Consider the following 18,820-nt stretch of genomic DNA (forward strand, 5'->3'; position numbering starts at 1 on the left):
ATCAGGGTCCCTAATGCTTATACATGGTGTGTGCATGGCAAGGCTAACTCCACACTCCTGCTTGCCCTGACCAAGATACTTTACCAGGGTGTTGATCCTGACAATCAACTCTGTAGCTCCATAACAGAAGATCTAGGTAGAGCTCTGTTTATATTGGTTTAGCTCTTACAAGGAGGGTGTCAAACAAAAGAAAAATTCTGAAGTTTGTTGTATGCAGTCAGGGGATCAGGAGAAAAGGAGGGACTACTGGCTCAATCTTACTGTTTGCTTATTTGTATTCTTCTGAGTTTTTATTTGTTTTTCTTTTGGAGGGCTTCACGTTTTGATCTATAGGATTAGAGTCTTCCCAATGTTTTTAGCTTCAACAATAGCCAAATTCTGTGCCTCCTCTCCACACTACTGCTACCCAAACACTATAGGTTCCCTTAAATATGTGGACAGTGAAAACTACATGATTCCACCATTTTTCCTCTTCCTCTCAAACATAAGCACCCATGCCTGCCTCCTCTTCCTCCAGTGGAATAAGAGATTTACTTCTATGGGGAGGGGCAAGGGGGTAAAGGATACAGCTTTCAGGGACAATCTTTTGGGTTCTGACTCAACTTGCTCTGTTATGTTTAAAAATTCCCCCATGAATGATTAACCCTTAAGAGGCTGAATCACTGGTCTCCAACAAATGTGTAAGTCCTTTAGAGGTACAGAGTTTAGGGGAAGTGAGTATATAATGAAACTGAAACTGCTCTGTACCTGAATCCTTGGAGACTCTACAACTCTACCAAGCTCTGCATAAATATCCTTAATTAAAGGTCATCAAGGAAATGGGAGGTGACTGTTTGTTTAGCTTCTTATGTTTCTAGAAATCTAGAATTCACACATTCTTCCTAGGGTAATGGCTATACCTGCTTCCATTTTAATTGCATGCTGGGCAGAGTCTGAGCAATCAGGGGTCGATGCATGGGCTCTATAGTGAAATGTAACTGTCACTGGATAAGAAGAACATCAGTGGGACAAAACCTTCCAATACTTCTGGGCTCTTTAGCTCTACAGATTTCAGGTAGAAAGTTAAGCCATAATTGATTGAGTCAGCATGTTTTTTTGCCTCTTCAGGGACGTGGATGGAAATGTAGACATTGACCTTCCAGAGGTGAGTCTTTTGATGTTGCTGTTGGGGATAGAATTCATCTGATGGTCCTGGAAACCTTCCTTTTAACCATAGCGTTATTTAAAACTAAAGTTCAAGGAACAGTTATTTGCTATCAGGCAAGCATTTGTGATTCTGACCTCCTGGAGAACAACGTTTGTGCCTTCTAATCTCTTATATCCAACAGGACCCAGCAGGGAACAAGGCAGGTACTTGGCAAAGGGTTCTATTTGGTGTGATCTTTCTCTGTACTACCAACTTCCTCCATTCTTTGAGTAGTGATTGCTGCTTCTGAAGGGGGATAAAATATCTTTAACAATGTATTTTATTTAAAAAAATAGACAAAAAGAACAATGTGAGAGGCAGGTAGATTGTTTAGTGTGTACTCAGTCTTATACAGTGTGTGCTGCAGGGGCAGGAGTGGTGAGGTTTTATATTTGTCAAAGAGCCGTAAGACTTTCAAGAGGTGCTGAGGTGTCACAGAGAAGAGTCTACCATTTCAAGGTCAACCGTGATCTGATTTGGGAGCGGAACTTACTGCTCTCTGCTGCCCTTTCTGGGTTGTGATTTATTCACAAGCCAAAAAAAAAAAAAAAAAAAAAACCATTTACTGATCTCCTTTCAAACACCAGGCACCGTTCTCAGAAAACAGGTTCCTCAAAGATTTTATTGTCTCTTAAGAAAAATGATTAAGTAAATAATTACAGTCAAGGTTGGTAAGTGTTAAGACAGAGTATGGGAGGCTACGAAAACCCCATGCCCAGACACTAACTTAGTCTAGGTTTGAGAGAAGGCTTCCATTCACCTCACATCAATAAGGCAAGGAAGGCTCAGTGAGCCATACAAATAAGGTCCTTCTGGACTCTCACCTTCTAAGGAGCCCACAAAAGGAATTGAGACCGCCATTCCCAGTGCTCCTGGCAGCAGCCAGTTCTTTTGAGCTCGATTCAACAGCACACAGCATAAAGAGGGTGAGAAATGGCTGGGAGCTGGAGGTCCCGGTTTCTCGCACGGGGACAGCATCATCTCCACCTGGCGTCCCTACCTTCTTGCTATTCCTTTGAGAAATTAAATGTCAAGCTTCTTTGTCTGTGACTCCAGTTCACATTCCTTTGGTTACTTTTTAGCCTCCGAAGCCAACGTCACCAAGCCAGGAGACAGAGGAGGAGCGCCAGTTCCGTGCCCTGTTTGAGCGAATCGCAGGCAAGGTATGTAGTACACCCTCTGAGTGGGGGGGTAACGCCCAGCCCCCACCCCCCTTAGACAAAGAGCCTGGCTCCCCGAGCAGTGGAATGTCAGCTCCACCTACCCAAGGCATAATGCATCTTGTTGCAAAGTAAGACCAGCCCATGTTATTTGGGAGGCCCCAAGGATCGCCTTGTCCAAAATATCTCTTCCACAAATCTGCCACCATTGATGAGGCAAGAAAAACCAAAGAAGCTCAAAACAGGCCCAGAAACTTTCCATCAGAGGCTAGAGAAAGCCCTGAAGAGTTTCCTCCTTTAAATCCTGTCCAGAAATCCCTGCCACTGGAATGCTACGTCTGGTCTGGTGGAAGATGGGATATTTTTCAGGGAGGACACCCTGAAATTGCAAACACATTCCCTGGGAGAGCATCACCCAGAAACAGTGTATTTTTGTCCATTAGCACCAAAAGAGTGCCCAGGTTTAGCAGTCAAAACTGCTAGACTAAGGAGGACAAGCCCAGGGCCAGCCACAGATGCCTAGGCAAGAGAGAAAATCTGTCCATTGACATCCTTTTCACTGCCCTCTCCCCGATTTTCCACTCTCTCTATTGCCCAGTTTTTTACCGGGGGCCCTTGCTATTCCGGTCTCCTGGTTGACCTGTGGTGGAAGCTCACACAGCCCAGAGGCCCTTCCCCTGCTCAGGCCCCTCCCTTCTAGAAACTTCTAGAAACCCTATCTGTGCTTCTTGGTGCCTCTCAGTTGGCTGCCACAAATAAAAATAACAATAAACTAATTCATGCCTAGGTGCTAATGACTACAGTATAGCTTCCTATGTTTCCCCTGGATGGGGTTCCTGAATTATAAAAAAGGCTGCCTTGAGAGATGATCCCTAATAAACCTGGCGGGGGCAGGGAGGGAGGTTTGTAAATCTCTAATGGTGCAGTTTCAGTGACTGTAATACGCAGGTAGGTCAGGGAGACTTGGGGACGACAGATTGGGGTAAAGAAAAGTGGGGTCCTTTGTGACTCTGCTTAAACGACAGCAGAAAAAATGACTTATTGTTCCCAGGGCTTTCAGCCATGGGCAAGGCAGAAATGTAATGATGGGAGGGAAGGGCTGGGTAAAATCCCAGCTTCAGTGCAATGGTGGACTGGCCTTGGTCAAAGCCAGCAGTGTTTTAATAGTTGAGGAGGTACGATGATGGAGAGAGAGACGTTGCCAGAAATGGAGATCCAGGGTTTGGAAAAGAAGGGGAGGATGTTGCAGAAAATTGATTTAACCTCTATTTTTCCAAAAATGCACTTCAGAGTGGAGTTCAGGCCTGCCAGGGTCTAGTCCGGGCTTTTCCACCAACTAGCTGGATGACCCTGGACGTGTCACTCCTCCTCTCCTTCGTCTTCTGTTGAATGGAGGCTGGGCTGAGCCAGCATTTCCTCACCAAGGGTCAACATCCAAAACAACCATTCCCAGGCCTCAGAATCTTCAGAGGTGGAACCTGGGCAGGCATATTTAAAATCACTCACTGGTGATTCTGTCACACGCTGCTAGTTCAAACCCCTGGACAAAATGATCTCTTAAGTCAGAGCTATTCAAAGTTTCATGTACATAAAAATTACGTGGCCATCCTGTAAAAATGCAGATTCTGCTTCAGTAGGTCTGAGGTAGGGCCTGAGATTCTGCATTTCTAACAGAAGCTGATGCTGAGGGTCAGCGAACTGCATTTGAGTAGCAAAGCCATACATCAATAGTTCTGAAATTTGCTCCTGGATGTTTTAAAAATAACCAGTGAGCCATACCCAGGAATTCTGATTGCAACAGCCCCTGGGGTGGCCCTCAAGAGATGAGAGTTTTTTAAAGCTCCACCCGTGATTCTACTGTGCAAAAGCTTGGAGACTCAGATCAGTTTTCCCAAACTTCCTCAAAGATTAGAATCGTCTGGGGAGATTCACAAGCACTTCAACAAGAGATTCCTCTCCTCAGAGAAGTCTGGGAGGCACTGGCTTGCCTTGCTCAGTTGTCAATAGCCTTTCCTGGAGTTGGCCTCAGCAGTGTCCCTGAGAAAGCGAGTGGGGCTCTGCAGCTACACAGAGAGGGGCATGGTGACCCATAGCAGAGTCCAGAGGGCCCCATCGGTCACCAGAGCCAAACAAAGTTCAGAACTTAGAGGAACTCTAACAAATAAGGTGCAACTGTCTCCTCTTCAACAGGACATGGAGGTGACAGCAGGAGAACTTGAATATGTTTTAAATGCTGTGCTGCAAAAGAGTAAGTGCTTGCACACCTCCCGGTTGTGGGGCTTCCGGTGGGAAGGTGAGACACACACTGCTGCAGGGATCTCCTCCAGCCCCACCCGGGTCTCCCTGCTCCCCAGAGCTGCAGACCCAAGTTCCAGGGCTGACTTTTAGTTAGGCTTTAAAATAGCATTCATTGCTCATTTCCTGACTACAGAAATGAGAAAATTCTAAAAAATGCAGAAAAGCTTAAGGACAAAGATAAAAATCATTAATAATCTCACCACTGTTCAATAACCAGTGTTAACATGTGTTAACACACAATTAATTGGTATTAAATTATAGAGACAACTTTATTTAGGTTTTCTCATAACAGCTTTGAGATATAATTCACATACAATACCATTCACTCATTTAAAGTGTACAGTTCATTTGTTTTGAATTTGTTCGCAGAGTTGTGCAACCATCACCACAATCAATTTTAGGGCATTTGATCACCTCCCCCCTCACCCCCCAAAATACCCATACCCATAAGAAGTCAGTCCTTATTCCCCTCAAACTGCCCCCCATCCTGCCACGCCCCAAGCCCCAGCCCCTGGCAGATCAGTGACTAGATCTACTTTCCATCTCTACATTTGCTATTCTGGGCATTTCATACCAATGGAACCATACAATATGTGATCTTCTCTGGCTGACTTCTTTTATTTAACATAATGTTGTCAAGTTTCAACCATATTGTAAAATGTATTGGTACTTCATTTCTTTTTATTGCCAAATAATATTCCATTATATGGATATACCACATTTATTTATCCAGTCATCAGTTGATGGACATTTGGGTTGTTAACACTTTTTGGCTATTATGAATAATACTGCTATGAACATTCATGCACAAGTCTTTGTGTAGGCATGTTTTCATTGCTCTTGGGTATATAGCTAAGAGGACTGCTGGGTCATATGGTGGGAAGTCTACATTTAACCTTTCGAGGAAGTGCCAGACTATTTTCCAAAGCAGCTACAGCATCTACTTTCCTACCCCCCACGTAAAAGGGTTCCAATTTTGTCAACAATTTTAAATCCTTCCTTTTAAACTTAACTTTTATGAACATTTCCCCGGGTCATTAAGTATGCTTCGAAAACATGATTCCTTAGGATTGTATAATATCCCATTGTGTGTACAGGGCATAATTTACTGACCAAACTCTTTCATTGGTTATTTATATCATTTGATTTTTCTTGCCATTACAAATAACCTGATGATAAAAGCCCTCATATGTCATTCTTTGTATGCCTATCTGATTGCTTGAGATTCTTGAAACTAGAACAAATGGATGGAAAGATATTGATATGTTTAAGGCAATTTTGCATTTTGCAAAGTTTTTACCTCCCAAAAAGACTACATCAGTTGCTATGTCACCAGCATTGTGAGTGACTGTGTCACCTGCCCTCACCAGCACTGGATCCAGCCACAGTTAGACTTTGATAGATGGGTAACGTAGGTTTATCTTCATCAGGGGTCAACTGAATTCTGCTTTCATGTGTGATTTCAGAAAAAGACATCAAATTCAAGAAGCTGAGCCTGATTTCCTGCAAGAACATCATTTCTCTAATGGATGTATCCTTCCAAATACGTGAGCAGAAATAAGTGTTAGTGCTAGACTCTACACACAGAGGAGTTGGTCTCATTCAGACTTTCCTAAAATGCAACCTACTTAACCACTAGCATAGTCTTCACCACAGATAATAACCAAAACTGGAGAGCCCCCTGGTATTATAGTTGAACAGCATCAAGAGACACGACTGGCTCTATTCCGTGAGGAGTGTGTTTTCAGGGAAATTGGGGAACCTTGTTGGCACTTTGGGATTCCATCCAAGGGGGTGAACGGTGCTGTTTTTGTGTTTTTTGAGGGTCTCCTGTCATCCCACCCACCCACAGACTCACACACCCCACACACATCCCACCCCTGCATTTTCCTTCTTCAGAGATTCATGGTGTAATAATTAAAAACCACCACACCTTTTGTGTCACTTTATGCCAGTCCCAGGAGAGTGTCCCAGTCTCACTGCCTCTTTTCTTCTAGAGTCCCCTCAGGGGATCCCATGAGGATCCTTTGACTGAAACGCTCCTGTCATCTTCCTTAACCCACTTGGGCACAGACCAGTGGCAATGGAAAACTAGAATTTGATGAGTTCAAAGTGTTCTGGGACACACTGAAGAAGTGGACTGTATGTAACCAACCACGTTCAATGCTTGACCTCTGGGAGGTTGCCAACAAGCCTAGAGATAATAGAGAATTTTTAAAATTAAGATTTCAACATGCCATAAATTCAGCATTTTAAAGTGAATTTAAAGTTTTAAAGTGCATTTTAAAACAATTCAGCAGTTTTTAGTACATTCAAAAGGTCATGCTACCATCACCACAATCTAATTCCAGAGCATTTTTATCACCCCAAGAAGAAACCCTGGACCTATTAGCAAACCCTCCCCACCACCCCACCATCCTCAGCCCTTGGCCTTCTGAATTACAGAAATGATCAGGGACCACCCCCATCTCAGAAGGCCAAGATACTACGAGCTAGATGATCTGTATTTGGAAATGGGAAAAGGAAAGAGATTCTGCTACTTCTGGAGGTACCGCAGGGCTTTATCTGAAATGAAAAAGAAAAGAGACCAACTTCCTTTGGAATTTCTAGACCCCTTTGAGAAATCACCCCTCCTGAGATGGCAACCCCTCAGTTAATGTGACTGATATATCTCCCCACCAAAGATCAGCATTCTCAAAATCTTTACTCTCTTCCCCTCCAGCATCTTTTCCTTCAGTTTGATGCTGACAAATCCGGCACTATGTCCTCCTACGAGTTGCGAGTGGCTCTGAAAGCTGCAGGTAAGGACAGCATTGGGAGGTCACATGAGGGTGACTGGCAGTTCCCAAGTTGGGGAGTTCTGACTCCAGCCAGGCCTCGCTCCAGATGCTTCCCGTGAACTGTCGCTCACTTCTCACAGCTCAAGTTGGGGTTGGGTCTTCTCACCACTGCCCCAGAAGGTTCACCTTGGACCCAAAGTGAAACTCACAGAATTTGCCTTTCTTTAAGGTCACACCAGGTTTCAAATTCAGGATTCCTTCACTCCAGGGCCCAGGTTTTAAACCCCTGTACAATCTTGGTGGGAATTTTAAAAATGTATCCATTAAGAATGAATGGATTAAGAAGAATGAATGGCTGACCCACAGGAGCCCTCTCACCAGGGACATCCTGGCCAAGCAGCATGGTGTGTCTCTGGTGGCAATCTGCAGTTCCTCCAGACCTCTCATTTCTGCCTTCAGATGGTTGCAGGTGGCGATCCCGTGGCTTTGGGGTTAATGATGAGAACCACTGAGGTTCCGGTTCACATAACTGCACCCCTCTGCTGCACCGTGGCCATGTCCTTGCTTTGTCAGCAGCAGATGCTGAATCCAACCTGGATTATTTTGTCATAATTTATACCCTGCTCCTTTTCATAAAGGATTGATTTCAGATGGTATTTCTAATCCTCTGCCAGTCATTGCATGTCAGTTTGATTCTTCATTTTAGCTTTCCTTTGCATATATCCATGGTTTGGGTGCCACTCTCCATCCCAAAGCCCTTGCCAAGCTGTGGAGGGTTTCTCACAAAGCCTGCTTCATTACCATGCCCCCTGGGCCCTGGTGAAGCTTGTAATCCGATTCCCTCCCAGGTAAACCAAACATCTGGAAACATTTTCAGTTTCATGGTCTGATAAAGGGGCAGAATATTCAAAATCAGGACTCTCTTGGAAAACTCTAGGTTCTGCCTGGGTGAGAAGAAAATGTGGAAAGTATCGGATGCGGATCTGATTTTCTCAGGGCTGGTGACTCCATTTCCAGGGCAGAAGAGACTGAGCAGTGGGCAAATGAGTCCTTCAGAAAGGACAACTGTGACTAAATCTTCCCCATTCTGCTTGCTGAAAGGAAGCACCCTGCTCCAGCCCACGGAGGGCAGGGCTGATGGGCCCCCTTTCTGGCTGTAATTGGGACAGAGGAGGTGGACAACCACGGGTGGACCTCCAGACAACACTGTCAGCATTTCCTGGGAGTGAGCATGTAGACTGAAATGAAGGGGGCAGGGGAGTCACTCCCAAGGGTATTGGTTAGAAATCGAAGCATTAAATATTGGATCTAGAAGGTATATTGTTTTATCTAAACTCCTCATTTGAAGCCCAGAGAAGTGAAGCTATATGCCCAAGATCATTCCATGGCTGGTGCAGTGTGAGGGCTAAATTCCAGGTCTCCTGGCTCCCAGCCTAGCATTCTCACTCCATCCTGATGTGCATGAGCCACTGGCCCGGGGTGGTTCACTGCAGACACAGCACTGCCTCCAAAAAACATTATTTCTAAAGCCCCAACATCCCTGGGTTAAAATGCCCTTGAGAAATGTGCACTCACTGAGGTGTCACAGCTAGAATCCTTACAGTGGCAATTTTCTGCCAAAGACTCAGCAAAGATATAGGAAGGCAGGGACTGAGCTCAAAGGGGAGACATCTTCCCACGTTAAATTCCCCCAAGTGAAGCTTCCTGGGAAGTTGGCAAATCCCTATGGGTGATGTTGGTGTCAAAACCAAGACCATGAACTCCTTAAACTCAAAAGCTGTTTTCAGGTACAGCTGTGAGTTCATCAGCACCCATTTACCCCAACCAAACACACACTCTCCTACTTCATTCAAACCCAAGACGGTGGCTCTATGGGTTTGGGCAACTCACGCTTGCAGGGTGAGCACTGACTTCTTTCCATTGGTTAACCACTCACTGCTGATGTGGGAGCTCCCCAGCAGGCACAGCATTTTGGAGCTCAGATGTGGCAGGTCCTGTGTCTCTCCCCTTCCGGCCACAGGCTTTCAGCTGAGCAATCACCTCCTGCAGCTGATCGTCCTCAGGTATGCAGATGAGGAGCTGCAACTGGGCTTTGATGACTTCCTCAACTGCCTGGTCCGGCTGGAGAACGCAGGCAGTAAGTGCCCGGCGGGGCTGAGCGGGTCAGGCTCTCTCGGGGAGCGTCCACCTCAGGGCATCTTCAGCCACCATCCGGGAGCAAGGAACAAACAACCTGCCAAAAATTATGTCAGAGACAGACCATCATTTGACTTAAGTGGGCATGTATAGTTAATTAAGGAGTTAGAATTTGTGAGTCTTCTCTGCTATGCATTTCTTTTAATTATTTCTACCCATTCATAGCATCTTTGTAGGGGAATGGTAGGGGTGGGGGTAAGGGGTCATGCCACATATCTGAGGAAAGTTTCTTCAAGTAAGGAAGGTCAAGTGCCATCATAATATATGTAGCATCAGAAGAGTCTCTGCATTAGACCTTTGCAATACTCAGCAGTTTCATAAGAGACTCTTAACGATTGAACAACTTTCAAGACTTATGCAAAACCTTATGCACATGGGCTTTTATTCCTGGGAGAATATCCATAGATTTCTTGGGCTCTCTCAAAAGCTAACTTCAAGGGCTCTCTCAAAAGGTAACTTCCAAAAAGTTAAGGAACTTGGCTCCAGGAAAATTGCACACGTCACCTAGTCAGGTTTCAGATGCCGAGACAGAAATACAGGGGAGATGCTGTGGATCCAGGAGCTGGCTGGCTAGCTGGTGACAAATTACAGATAACAGCACATGCTCCCCACTCCCAAGGCCACCAGCTTGGTGCAATCACAGGAATTCAAGAAGCTTCCACTAACAGAGAAATTCCTGTTCATCATGCCTGCCACTATAGAAGATATTTGTTTCCCACTAGGTGGAGCAGCTCCCTCACAGGCTTCTTGGAAAGGCCCTGCAGTCACCGGGAAATAATTTAAAATGTTGAAGGAATTGTGTCTACAATGATGCCTTTCTCATTTCTCTCACACCAGGGGTATTCCAGGCGCTCAGTACAAAGAACAAGGAATTCATTCATCTCAATATAAATGAGGTATGGCCAAGCCAAACCTTCCATTTGGGAATTCAGTACAGGTCCGTGCATAGAGCACAAGCCCCGTGAACGTTTGCTGAATGCAGGATTTGATGTGATGGGTAACATTTAGCTGCAGGCAGTAATAATAATAACTAGTAAATAATATTTTTGAGGTACTGTTTGTAATCAATTTAATTATTATATAATCTTATGAGCTAAGAACTCATTTTATCCCCATTTTACAGAGGTGGAAACTGAGGTATAGAGAGATTAAATAGTTCACCTTGAATAGCATGAGCGAGCACTCTGCCTTCTGTCCTTCTCTTCCTTCTGTCTTACAGGATCCTCTGCCTTCCTTCCTTCTGAATTCCAGTTCGTTCACTCCTCACTTGTGCTGTCCTGTGGCTCCCATGATTCTTGATTTGTGTGTGCCCACACAGCAAAACCCAGAGAAACACAAAACGCTAGCCAGTTACAAAGGCCAATCAGTGCAGTAATGCTGGTGGGTGGTAGCACAGGAACAGGAACCTCAGAGGGTCGGAAAAAGCCTTGCAGATGGTTTTGGTACGTCCTCTCCCCAGAGAATGTTGTTGACTCTCATGATTCAAATTGTGGCCCATGTACCAGCAGCTTCAGCCTCACCTGGAAGATCATTAGATCTGCAGAATCTCGGGCCCACCCCAGACCTACTGAATCAGAATCTCATCTTAACAAGTTCCCCAGTGATTCCTGTGCATAGCAAAGTCAGAGAAGCCTTGGCTGGACCTTCTCCTGCTTAAAGGCAGAGAGTGGACTCTGGGATGCTTTCCTTCAAGGGCTTGCATAATTTTATTTCCTGATTTTCCCTTCTCTCCCTGTGTCTTTCTGTCCAGCTATACTGTCCCTTTGACCAAACCGTACTAAAGCCAGGGAGTCTGCATCTCACTGTCAACCTCCACACTATTTGTCCTCTTTACTCATTTCCATACTCACATGGCACACACCAACTCATTTCCAAATTCAGTAGTAACTTTGGATCTTCATAACACTTTTTTGTATTCCAAGATAAATAAGTTGAAGACAGGTTGATGGATTAGATAGAGGGATGAAAGCTCCTCCCCTTTCTTGCACTCTCATTGTGATCAGTCAACCTGCTCTGTGCCTCAGTTTCCCCATTTGCAGAAAGAGATAATCCTAGGCCTTCATCTTGTTTTATAACAATATAATATAATTTGGCAATTTATTATGTTGATTTATCACTAATTTTCTCATGTGTCCTATCTCCCTAGATACATTATAATTTCTTTAAGAACAGAAACTGTATATTTTTCTTTTCTGATATTTTCTTTTCTCTTTAGCATATAGAAGATATTCAATAAATATATTGTCCTTAAGTGATAACTATATAAAACACCCCTGGATTCCGAAGAAAGATATGCATACTCAAATTATTCTCTTATGAAAGCAAGAGGCACCTTGATACCCACTTTTTTTTCTCATTTACTTCAAAGTCTGGCCACAAATAAGCACTAAGGAACTGTGACAGTTGCCACACTTGTGCATGGTAGAAGGGAACGGTGGCTAGGTTTCTTATTCAGCAGCCTCTTAGCCAGTCTGAAACCCAGTCAAGCTAGAATAATGTACAAAGCTTCCCAAATGCTTCAGGTTCAAGGTGCAGCTTCCAAGCCCAGTACACAGGGCATAGGGGCTGGAATGATCTCTTTATCCCATCTCCATTGCCTCAACAGATGCAGGTTATTTGGTGCAGGCTCTTTTCCCCTTGTCCCTTTATGGACTCTTCTGTACAGAAGAAGAAACCTTTGAATTTGATTCCTTCTCTCCCTCACTTTATTCTCAGCTCTGGCTGCATGTTAGCATCACCTGGGGATATTAAAATTCTAATGCCTAGGCCTTGCCCCAGGCCAGGCTCTGGGTTTGGAACCAAAGTAGTAATATTTTTTTGAAGTACCCCTCATGATTCCAGTGTGCAGCCACGTTTGAGTACCACTGTTTCGACACCATTCTCTCCTCCCCATGGAAACAATCCTACCCCTTCCCCCACCTGATTGGTCTCACCTTCAGTTACTGTGCTGAAAGAACCTTTGGGTCCTCCTCCACCTAGATGCCCTCTATCATCATAGCCTGGGCTTATGCCATGTCCTAGGAGGGAGGGAAGAGAGGAGAGAAGAAAATCCATCATGCATAATCACATTATCCAAAAACAGAATATTGTGATAAGAAAACTGGTGGGAAGGAGGAGGCAGGACGGAGCCAGGAAAGAGGAAATGAGGAGGGAGTTCCAGGATGATTAGCCATATTCCACACTTCTCCAACAGTCCACTTGTAAAGAGTCCCCAGACACTGAACCTGCGTCCTTCTCCTGCAGCACCTTAGTAATGGAGAGTTGTCACTCTCCCCAAGGTGAGGGATCCCCTCTTCAAAAAGAAAGGAGCTTTATACTGCCCTGCCTGAGCTGCCTCGGAAAGGATGTGCTGCTTCAACAGGCAGAAACCACATTTTACCATCTCTTTCACCATTCTGTGCTTGATTTGCACACACTCAGAAAGGTCTCAGAACATCTGGAAAACTTAAAGTGCCAAGAATTCATTTGTTCTTTTAAAACTGTTTCCTGTATTGGAATAGCTAGAAGTAAATACCTGAAACTACCAAACTCCAACCCAGCAGTCTGGACTCCTGAAGACAATTATATAATAATGTAGATTACAAGGGGTGACAGTGTGATTGTGAAGACCTTGTGGATCACACCCCCTTTATCTAGTGTATGGATGAGTAGAAAAATGGGGATAAAAACTAAAGGACAAATGGGGTGGGATGGGGGATGATTTGGGTGTTCTTTTTTTCACTTTTCATTTTTTATTCTTGTTCTGGTTCTTTCTGATGTAAGGAAAATGTTCAGAGATAGATTGTGGTGATGAACGCATAACTATGTTATCATACTGTGGACAGTGGATTGTATATCATGGATGATTGTATGGTGTGTGAATGTATTTCAATAAAACTGAATTTAATAAAAAAAAAAAAAAGTGTTTCCTGTTGAGGCAGATATCTAAGTTGGGAGCAAAATGATCAGCTGGCAGAGCTCCTGTGACATAAACAAAATAGGACCGCTCCTGATGCCAGCAGAAAGGTGATGGAATAACAAGTCCTTATCTCTCTTTCTTTCTTTTTATTCCCAGTTCATCTGCTTGACAATGAACATTTGAAGCTGCCCTGGCCGTGATGCAGGTTATCCAGCTGAGTCTTGACTTTTGGACCATGAACCTCTCCTGGTTTAGAGCCGTCCTCCCCAGGGCGCTCTCTCCCCTTCTGTTGTCCACCCCTGTCCTTCCCCTTCCCTGTACTTTGATCTGGGCAGAATGAAATGGACTCATCTATGTTCTGTGACGCTGTGCTACATTTTACAAAACCACTGCTCTAAGATGGCTGATGCCACCACACTTGTCTTACTCCACATTCAGGCATCTTAGTAATTCCTATCTCTCCCTTACTTTCCCCACATCCTCCACCCACTGACAATTATTCACAGTTCCAGTGCACAGAACCACTGACTTCAATGTAGCTTTTTCAGTCATCATACTTGAACATTCTTTACAGAACAAAGGTCTGACATTTTTATAAAGGTCTATGACCTGAGATGAGAGGGGAAAGGTGTGTGGTCATAATTAAGCATTTTCAGCATCTTAAGTGTGTGTCCTTTGGAGGCAGATATCAGGGAATTCTAGATGCCTACTGATCGAGTGGAACAGTGTGAAAATCCTACCTCCTTGCTATGGGTTGAATTGTGTACCCCCCCAAAAAATGTTGACATCTCTCTAACCCCTGGTACCTGTGAATGTGACCTGATTTGGGAATAGGGTCATTGCAGGTGTAACCAAGTTAAGATGAAGTTAAACTAATTCATATGCCTCGCCTCCTTTTAAGAAGAAGAGAAAAAACACAGGGATGAAGGCCAAGTGACAACAGAGGCAGCCACTGGAGTGATGCCAATTCGAGCTAATGAGTGATGAGAATTGCCGACTGCTACCAGAAACTGGAAGAGGCAAAGAAGGGTCCTTTTCTAGAGTCTTCTGAGGGAGTGTGGCCCTGACGACACATGGATTTCGGAATTCTGGCCTCGACAACCGTGAGAGAATGCATTTCTGTTGTTTGTGGTACTTTCTTATGGCAGCCCTAGGGAGCTAATACTCTCCTCCTCTGAGAGCTAAGGTAACTAAGGCATTCTTTGTCCATTTCAGCCTTTGGGTTAGAAAAGCCAAGTGCAATGTTACCTGTTCTCAAGTAGCCCAGGTTCTGATCACATCTGATCCCGTTGGTCTCCACCATGATGGGGAGAACAGAGTGCAGAGGCCTCTTTATAATTTCCCTGACACTGCACAGACGAATGCCACTGAACTGGAAAAATAAGAAATAACATGAAAAGATATAGGCTCAATTAATAAGGTACCATTTTTAATTACTGAACTTGTGGCACATGATGTGGAAGATGGGGGGTGGGTTTTGATGTGCAGAGATAGAAGGAGGGTTAATTGTTGGGATGAAGATCCTGTTAGTAGTGGAGTTTCATCAGAACCCTGTCCCCTGGCTGAATATGCCAGGGCAAGATGGTCTCCTCTCCAGCCACCCAGCCCTTTCTGCTCCCCCAGCAGTGGATATGGGACAGGGGCACTACCTCTCAGAAGCAGGGTAGAGGACTAAAGTTCTCTGATGAACAATCCAAAAGCAATCCAAATTTTCTGATGGCAACCCATCAAATGCCATCCATTCTTCTTGCCCTGTGCTCTTCTCTCATTTGTTCATGTTGCATCCATATTGTCTGTTAATATTGTGAACACTAATCCTGCTCACAGGCAAAACTCAAAGGGGCGAGGGGGTCTTGCCATATAAGCCCTTTCTCCTAGTGTCGTCTCTACTAAGTGCTTTTAGGCCTTTATGTCCATGAGCTCACAGCTGTCACTCAACTGACTTTTCCAAGGTTTGGAAGGAGTAGAATGGTGTTCATGAACTGGGCATCCTCTTTCCTTTCCTACATGTGTGTTCCTGGGAAGCATATTAACCTCTCTGAGACTTAGTTTCCTCAACTCTAAAACGGGGACAATAATTCCTGCCTCTTAGAGATCTTGCAATGTACAAACAAAATCCTATGTAGGAAGCATCTAGCACAGCACCTGACACATTTGGGCGCTCGACACAACTTAGGCTCCCCCATTTCTCATTCCCCAAAGAGCCAGTGGTTTCTTAAACTCCCGAAAGAGCTGCTATCAGATGTTTTGTGTTTGCCTCAGCCCTTCTTTGCAAGAATTAAGCATATGGAGCTATCAAACTTGAACTCTCAATGGGGCTGTATGGACGGTTTTATGATCATGAACCAGAAACAAAATAAAAAGGGGGAAGGAGGGTAAGTGTAGTGTATGTGTGTGTGGTTTCTATTTGCTTGTAAATTATATGGTCTGATACTGACATCCAGAGGCCAAGGAAGAGGTTTCACATGCATCAGCTCAATTGACTATTATTATAGTGATTGTATAACTTATAATTCAAACTAGAAGCTTTTGAGCATTGAAGGTATATTAGTTATTGCAGCAGGACAATAGATCTAAACTGGAACTGTTCTGGGGAAGTCAGAATTTATGGCCACCTTAAATATATCCATCTATCCATCTTTACCTGTGTACTATGTGCTTTAGGTCTTGGCACCTAAAAAAAAGTTCTGTGCTCTGCTACCTTTAAATAAAAATTGTGTGAATGAGTTATCATACTAATGACAAGTATATTGTTTTGTACCAGAAACACATGAAACACAAAGAGATACATACCTAAACACCTCAGAGTCAAACTGTTGAAAGAAAAAGAGAAAATCTTGAAAGCAGCAATGACTCATCACATACAGGAAAATAAAGATACAATACTGCTGACCTTTCAGCATAAATAATGGGTGACAGAAGACACTGGAATGAATTCAAAGTGCTAAAAGAGAAAACTTTCAATCAAGAATTTTATATCCAGCAAAACTGAAAAAAATGAAAGGCAAAATAAAGATATTCCCAGATAAATAAAGACTGAGAGAATTCATTACTAGTAGAACTGCCATAGAAAAAATATTAGAGGAAGTCTTTCAGGAAGAAAGAAAATGACACCAGATGGTAACTTGAGTTCACAGGAAGAAATGCAGAACACTGAAAAAGTGTATTTGGGTAAATACAAAAGACTGTAATATGTTTCTTCTCTTAATTTTGTTAAAAGATGCAAGATTGTCTAAAGCAATAATTATGGCACACAAAGGAAAGGGGAGGATACAAATTTATATTGAAACAACATTGATATATTTTGCCAGAATTAAGTTGGTATTAACCTGAAGTAAATGGTGATAAATTGAAATGCATGTTGTAATTTATAGAGCAACCATTAAGACAATAACTCAGAAATACAGCAAAGCAACAGAGGAATTAAAATGGTACATTAAAAAATAATTGTTTAGCACAAAATCAAGAAAGGAAGAACAGATAAACAAAAAATAAGACATATAGAAAACAAATAACAAAGTGGTAGACCTAAATCCAGCCATCATTATATTAAATATGAATAGATTAATCTCAAATTAAAAGGCAGAGATTGCAGCCTACATAAAAAAAATCACATCAAACTGTATACTGTCTGCAGCAAGAGACACGCTTCAGACAAAAAGACATAAATTGGTTGAAGCAAAATGATGAAAAAGGGAATACCATGGTAGCACTAAAAGAGCTGGAGTAACTGTATTTATAACAAAATAAACTTTAAGATAAGAAATACTAATTGAGACAAAAAGGGACATTTCATAATGATAAAGTGTCAATACTTCAGGAAGATATAACAATTAAAAATGCAGTAGTACCTGCAATGGGTTGATATGGTGGTCCCCCAAAAGATATGCCATGTCCCAATTCCCAGAACCAGTGAATATGATCTTATTTGGAAAAAGGTTCTTTGCAGATGTGATGAAGTTAAGGATCTTGAGAAGAGATCATCTTGGATTATCCAGGCAAGCCCTAAATCCACTGACAGGTGTCCTTATCAGAGACACACATAGGAGAGACACCGACACAGACGAGGAGGCCATCTGAAGAGGGAGGCAGAGAGTGGAGTGAGGCTGCCACAAGCCAAGAACACCTGGAGCCACCAGAAGCTGGAAGAGGCAAAGACGTCTCCTCCCCAAGAGTGTAGTCCTACTGACACCTTGGTTTTGGACTTCTGGCCTCTGCGACTGTGAGAGAATACATTTCTGTTGTTTTAAGCCACCCAGTTTGTGGTAACTTATTGTGGCAGCCACAGGGAACGAATACAGCAGAGCCTGAAAATTTAAAAATAGAATTGAAAGAAGAAGAAGACAATTTAACAATTTTAGTTGTAGATTTCAATACCCCCTTTCAGTAATTGATAGAACAACTAGACCAGAAAATCAGCAAGGATATAGAACACTTGAATAACTGTATCAACTAACTTGACTAGCTGACATTTGTTGAACACTTTATACAAAGATAGTGAATATGCATTTTTTCAAAAGCACATAGAATATTCTCCAGGATAGACCATATGCTGTGCGTTCAAGTTTGCTAATGCTGCCATTAAGCAAAAGACCAGAAATGGATTGGCTTTTATAAAGGGGGTTTATTTGGTTACAGTCTTAAGGCCATAAAGTGTCCAAGGTAATGCATTAACAATTGAGTACTTTCACTGGAGGATGGTAAATGGCATCCAGAAAACCTCTGTTGGCTGGGAAGGCACGTGGCTGGTGTCTGTCCCAAATTCTGGTTTCAAAGTGGCTTTCTCCCAGGGCATTCCTCTCTAGGCTGCAGCTACTCAAAAATGTCACTCTTAGTTGCTCTTGGGGCATTTGTCCTCTCTTAGCTTCTCTGGAGCAAGAGTCTGCTTTCAACAGTCGTCTTCAAACTGTCTCTCATCTGCAGTTCCTCTCTCAGCTCCTGTGCATTCTTCAGAGTGTCCCTCTTGGCTGTAGCAAGCTCACTCCTTCTTTCTGAGCTTACACAGTGCTCTGGTAAACTAACCAAGGCCCATGCTGAATGGTTGGGGCCACACCTCCATGGAAACTATCCAGTCAGAGTTACCACCTATAGCTGGGTGGATCGCATCTCCATGGAAGCACTCAATCAAAGAATTACAGTCTAATCAACACTAACACGTCTGCCCACATAAGATTGCATCAAAGATAATGGCATTTTGGGGGACATAATACATTCAAACTGGCACACTAGGCCATAAAAAATTTTCAATATATTGAGAAGGATTTATATCATTTGAAGTATGTTCTTGAGTCAAAAAGCAATG

General features: G+C 43.4%; 1 protein-coding gene across 3 annotated transcripts in view; it reads left to right on the forward strand.

Annotated features, from left to right (window-relative positions):
- Positions 1–16,924, forward strand: part of CAPN9 (calpain 9) — a 54,034-nt gene extending 37,110 nt beyond the window's left edge. For all 3 annotated transcript variants that reach the window (XM_037811028.1, XM_037811037.1, XM_037811047.1), the window contains 9 exons: positions 1,108–1,144; positions 2,269–2,349; positions 4,537–4,594; positions 6,111–6,175; positions 6,718–6,786; positions 7,367–7,445; positions 9,445–9,561; positions 10,458–10,516; positions 13,675–16,924. In XM_037811028.1, coding sequence (XP_037666956.1) covers positions 1,108–1,144; positions 2,269–2,349; positions 4,537–4,594; positions 6,111–6,175; positions 6,718–6,786; positions 7,367–7,445; positions 9,445–9,561; positions 10,458–10,516; positions 13,675–13,701 — 592 coding nt within the window. In that variant the 3' untranslated portion in view covers positions 13,702–16,924. The remainder of the gene's footprint in view (positions 1–1,107; positions 1,145–2,268; positions 2,350–4,536; positions 4,595–6,110; positions 6,176–6,717; positions 6,787–7,366; positions 7,446–9,444; positions 9,562–10,457; positions 10,517–13,674) is intronic.
- The last annotated feature ends 1,896 nt before the right edge of the window (positions 16,925–18,820 follow it).

This window comes from Choloepus didactylus, chromosome 2, assembly GCF_015220235.1.
Source record: "Choloepus didactylus isolate mChoDid1 chromosome 2, mChoDid1.pri, whole genome shotgun sequence".
In the NCBI taxonomy this organism is placed as follows: Eukaryota; Metazoa; Chordata; class Mammalia; order Pilosa; family Megalonychidae; genus Choloepus; species Choloepus didactylus.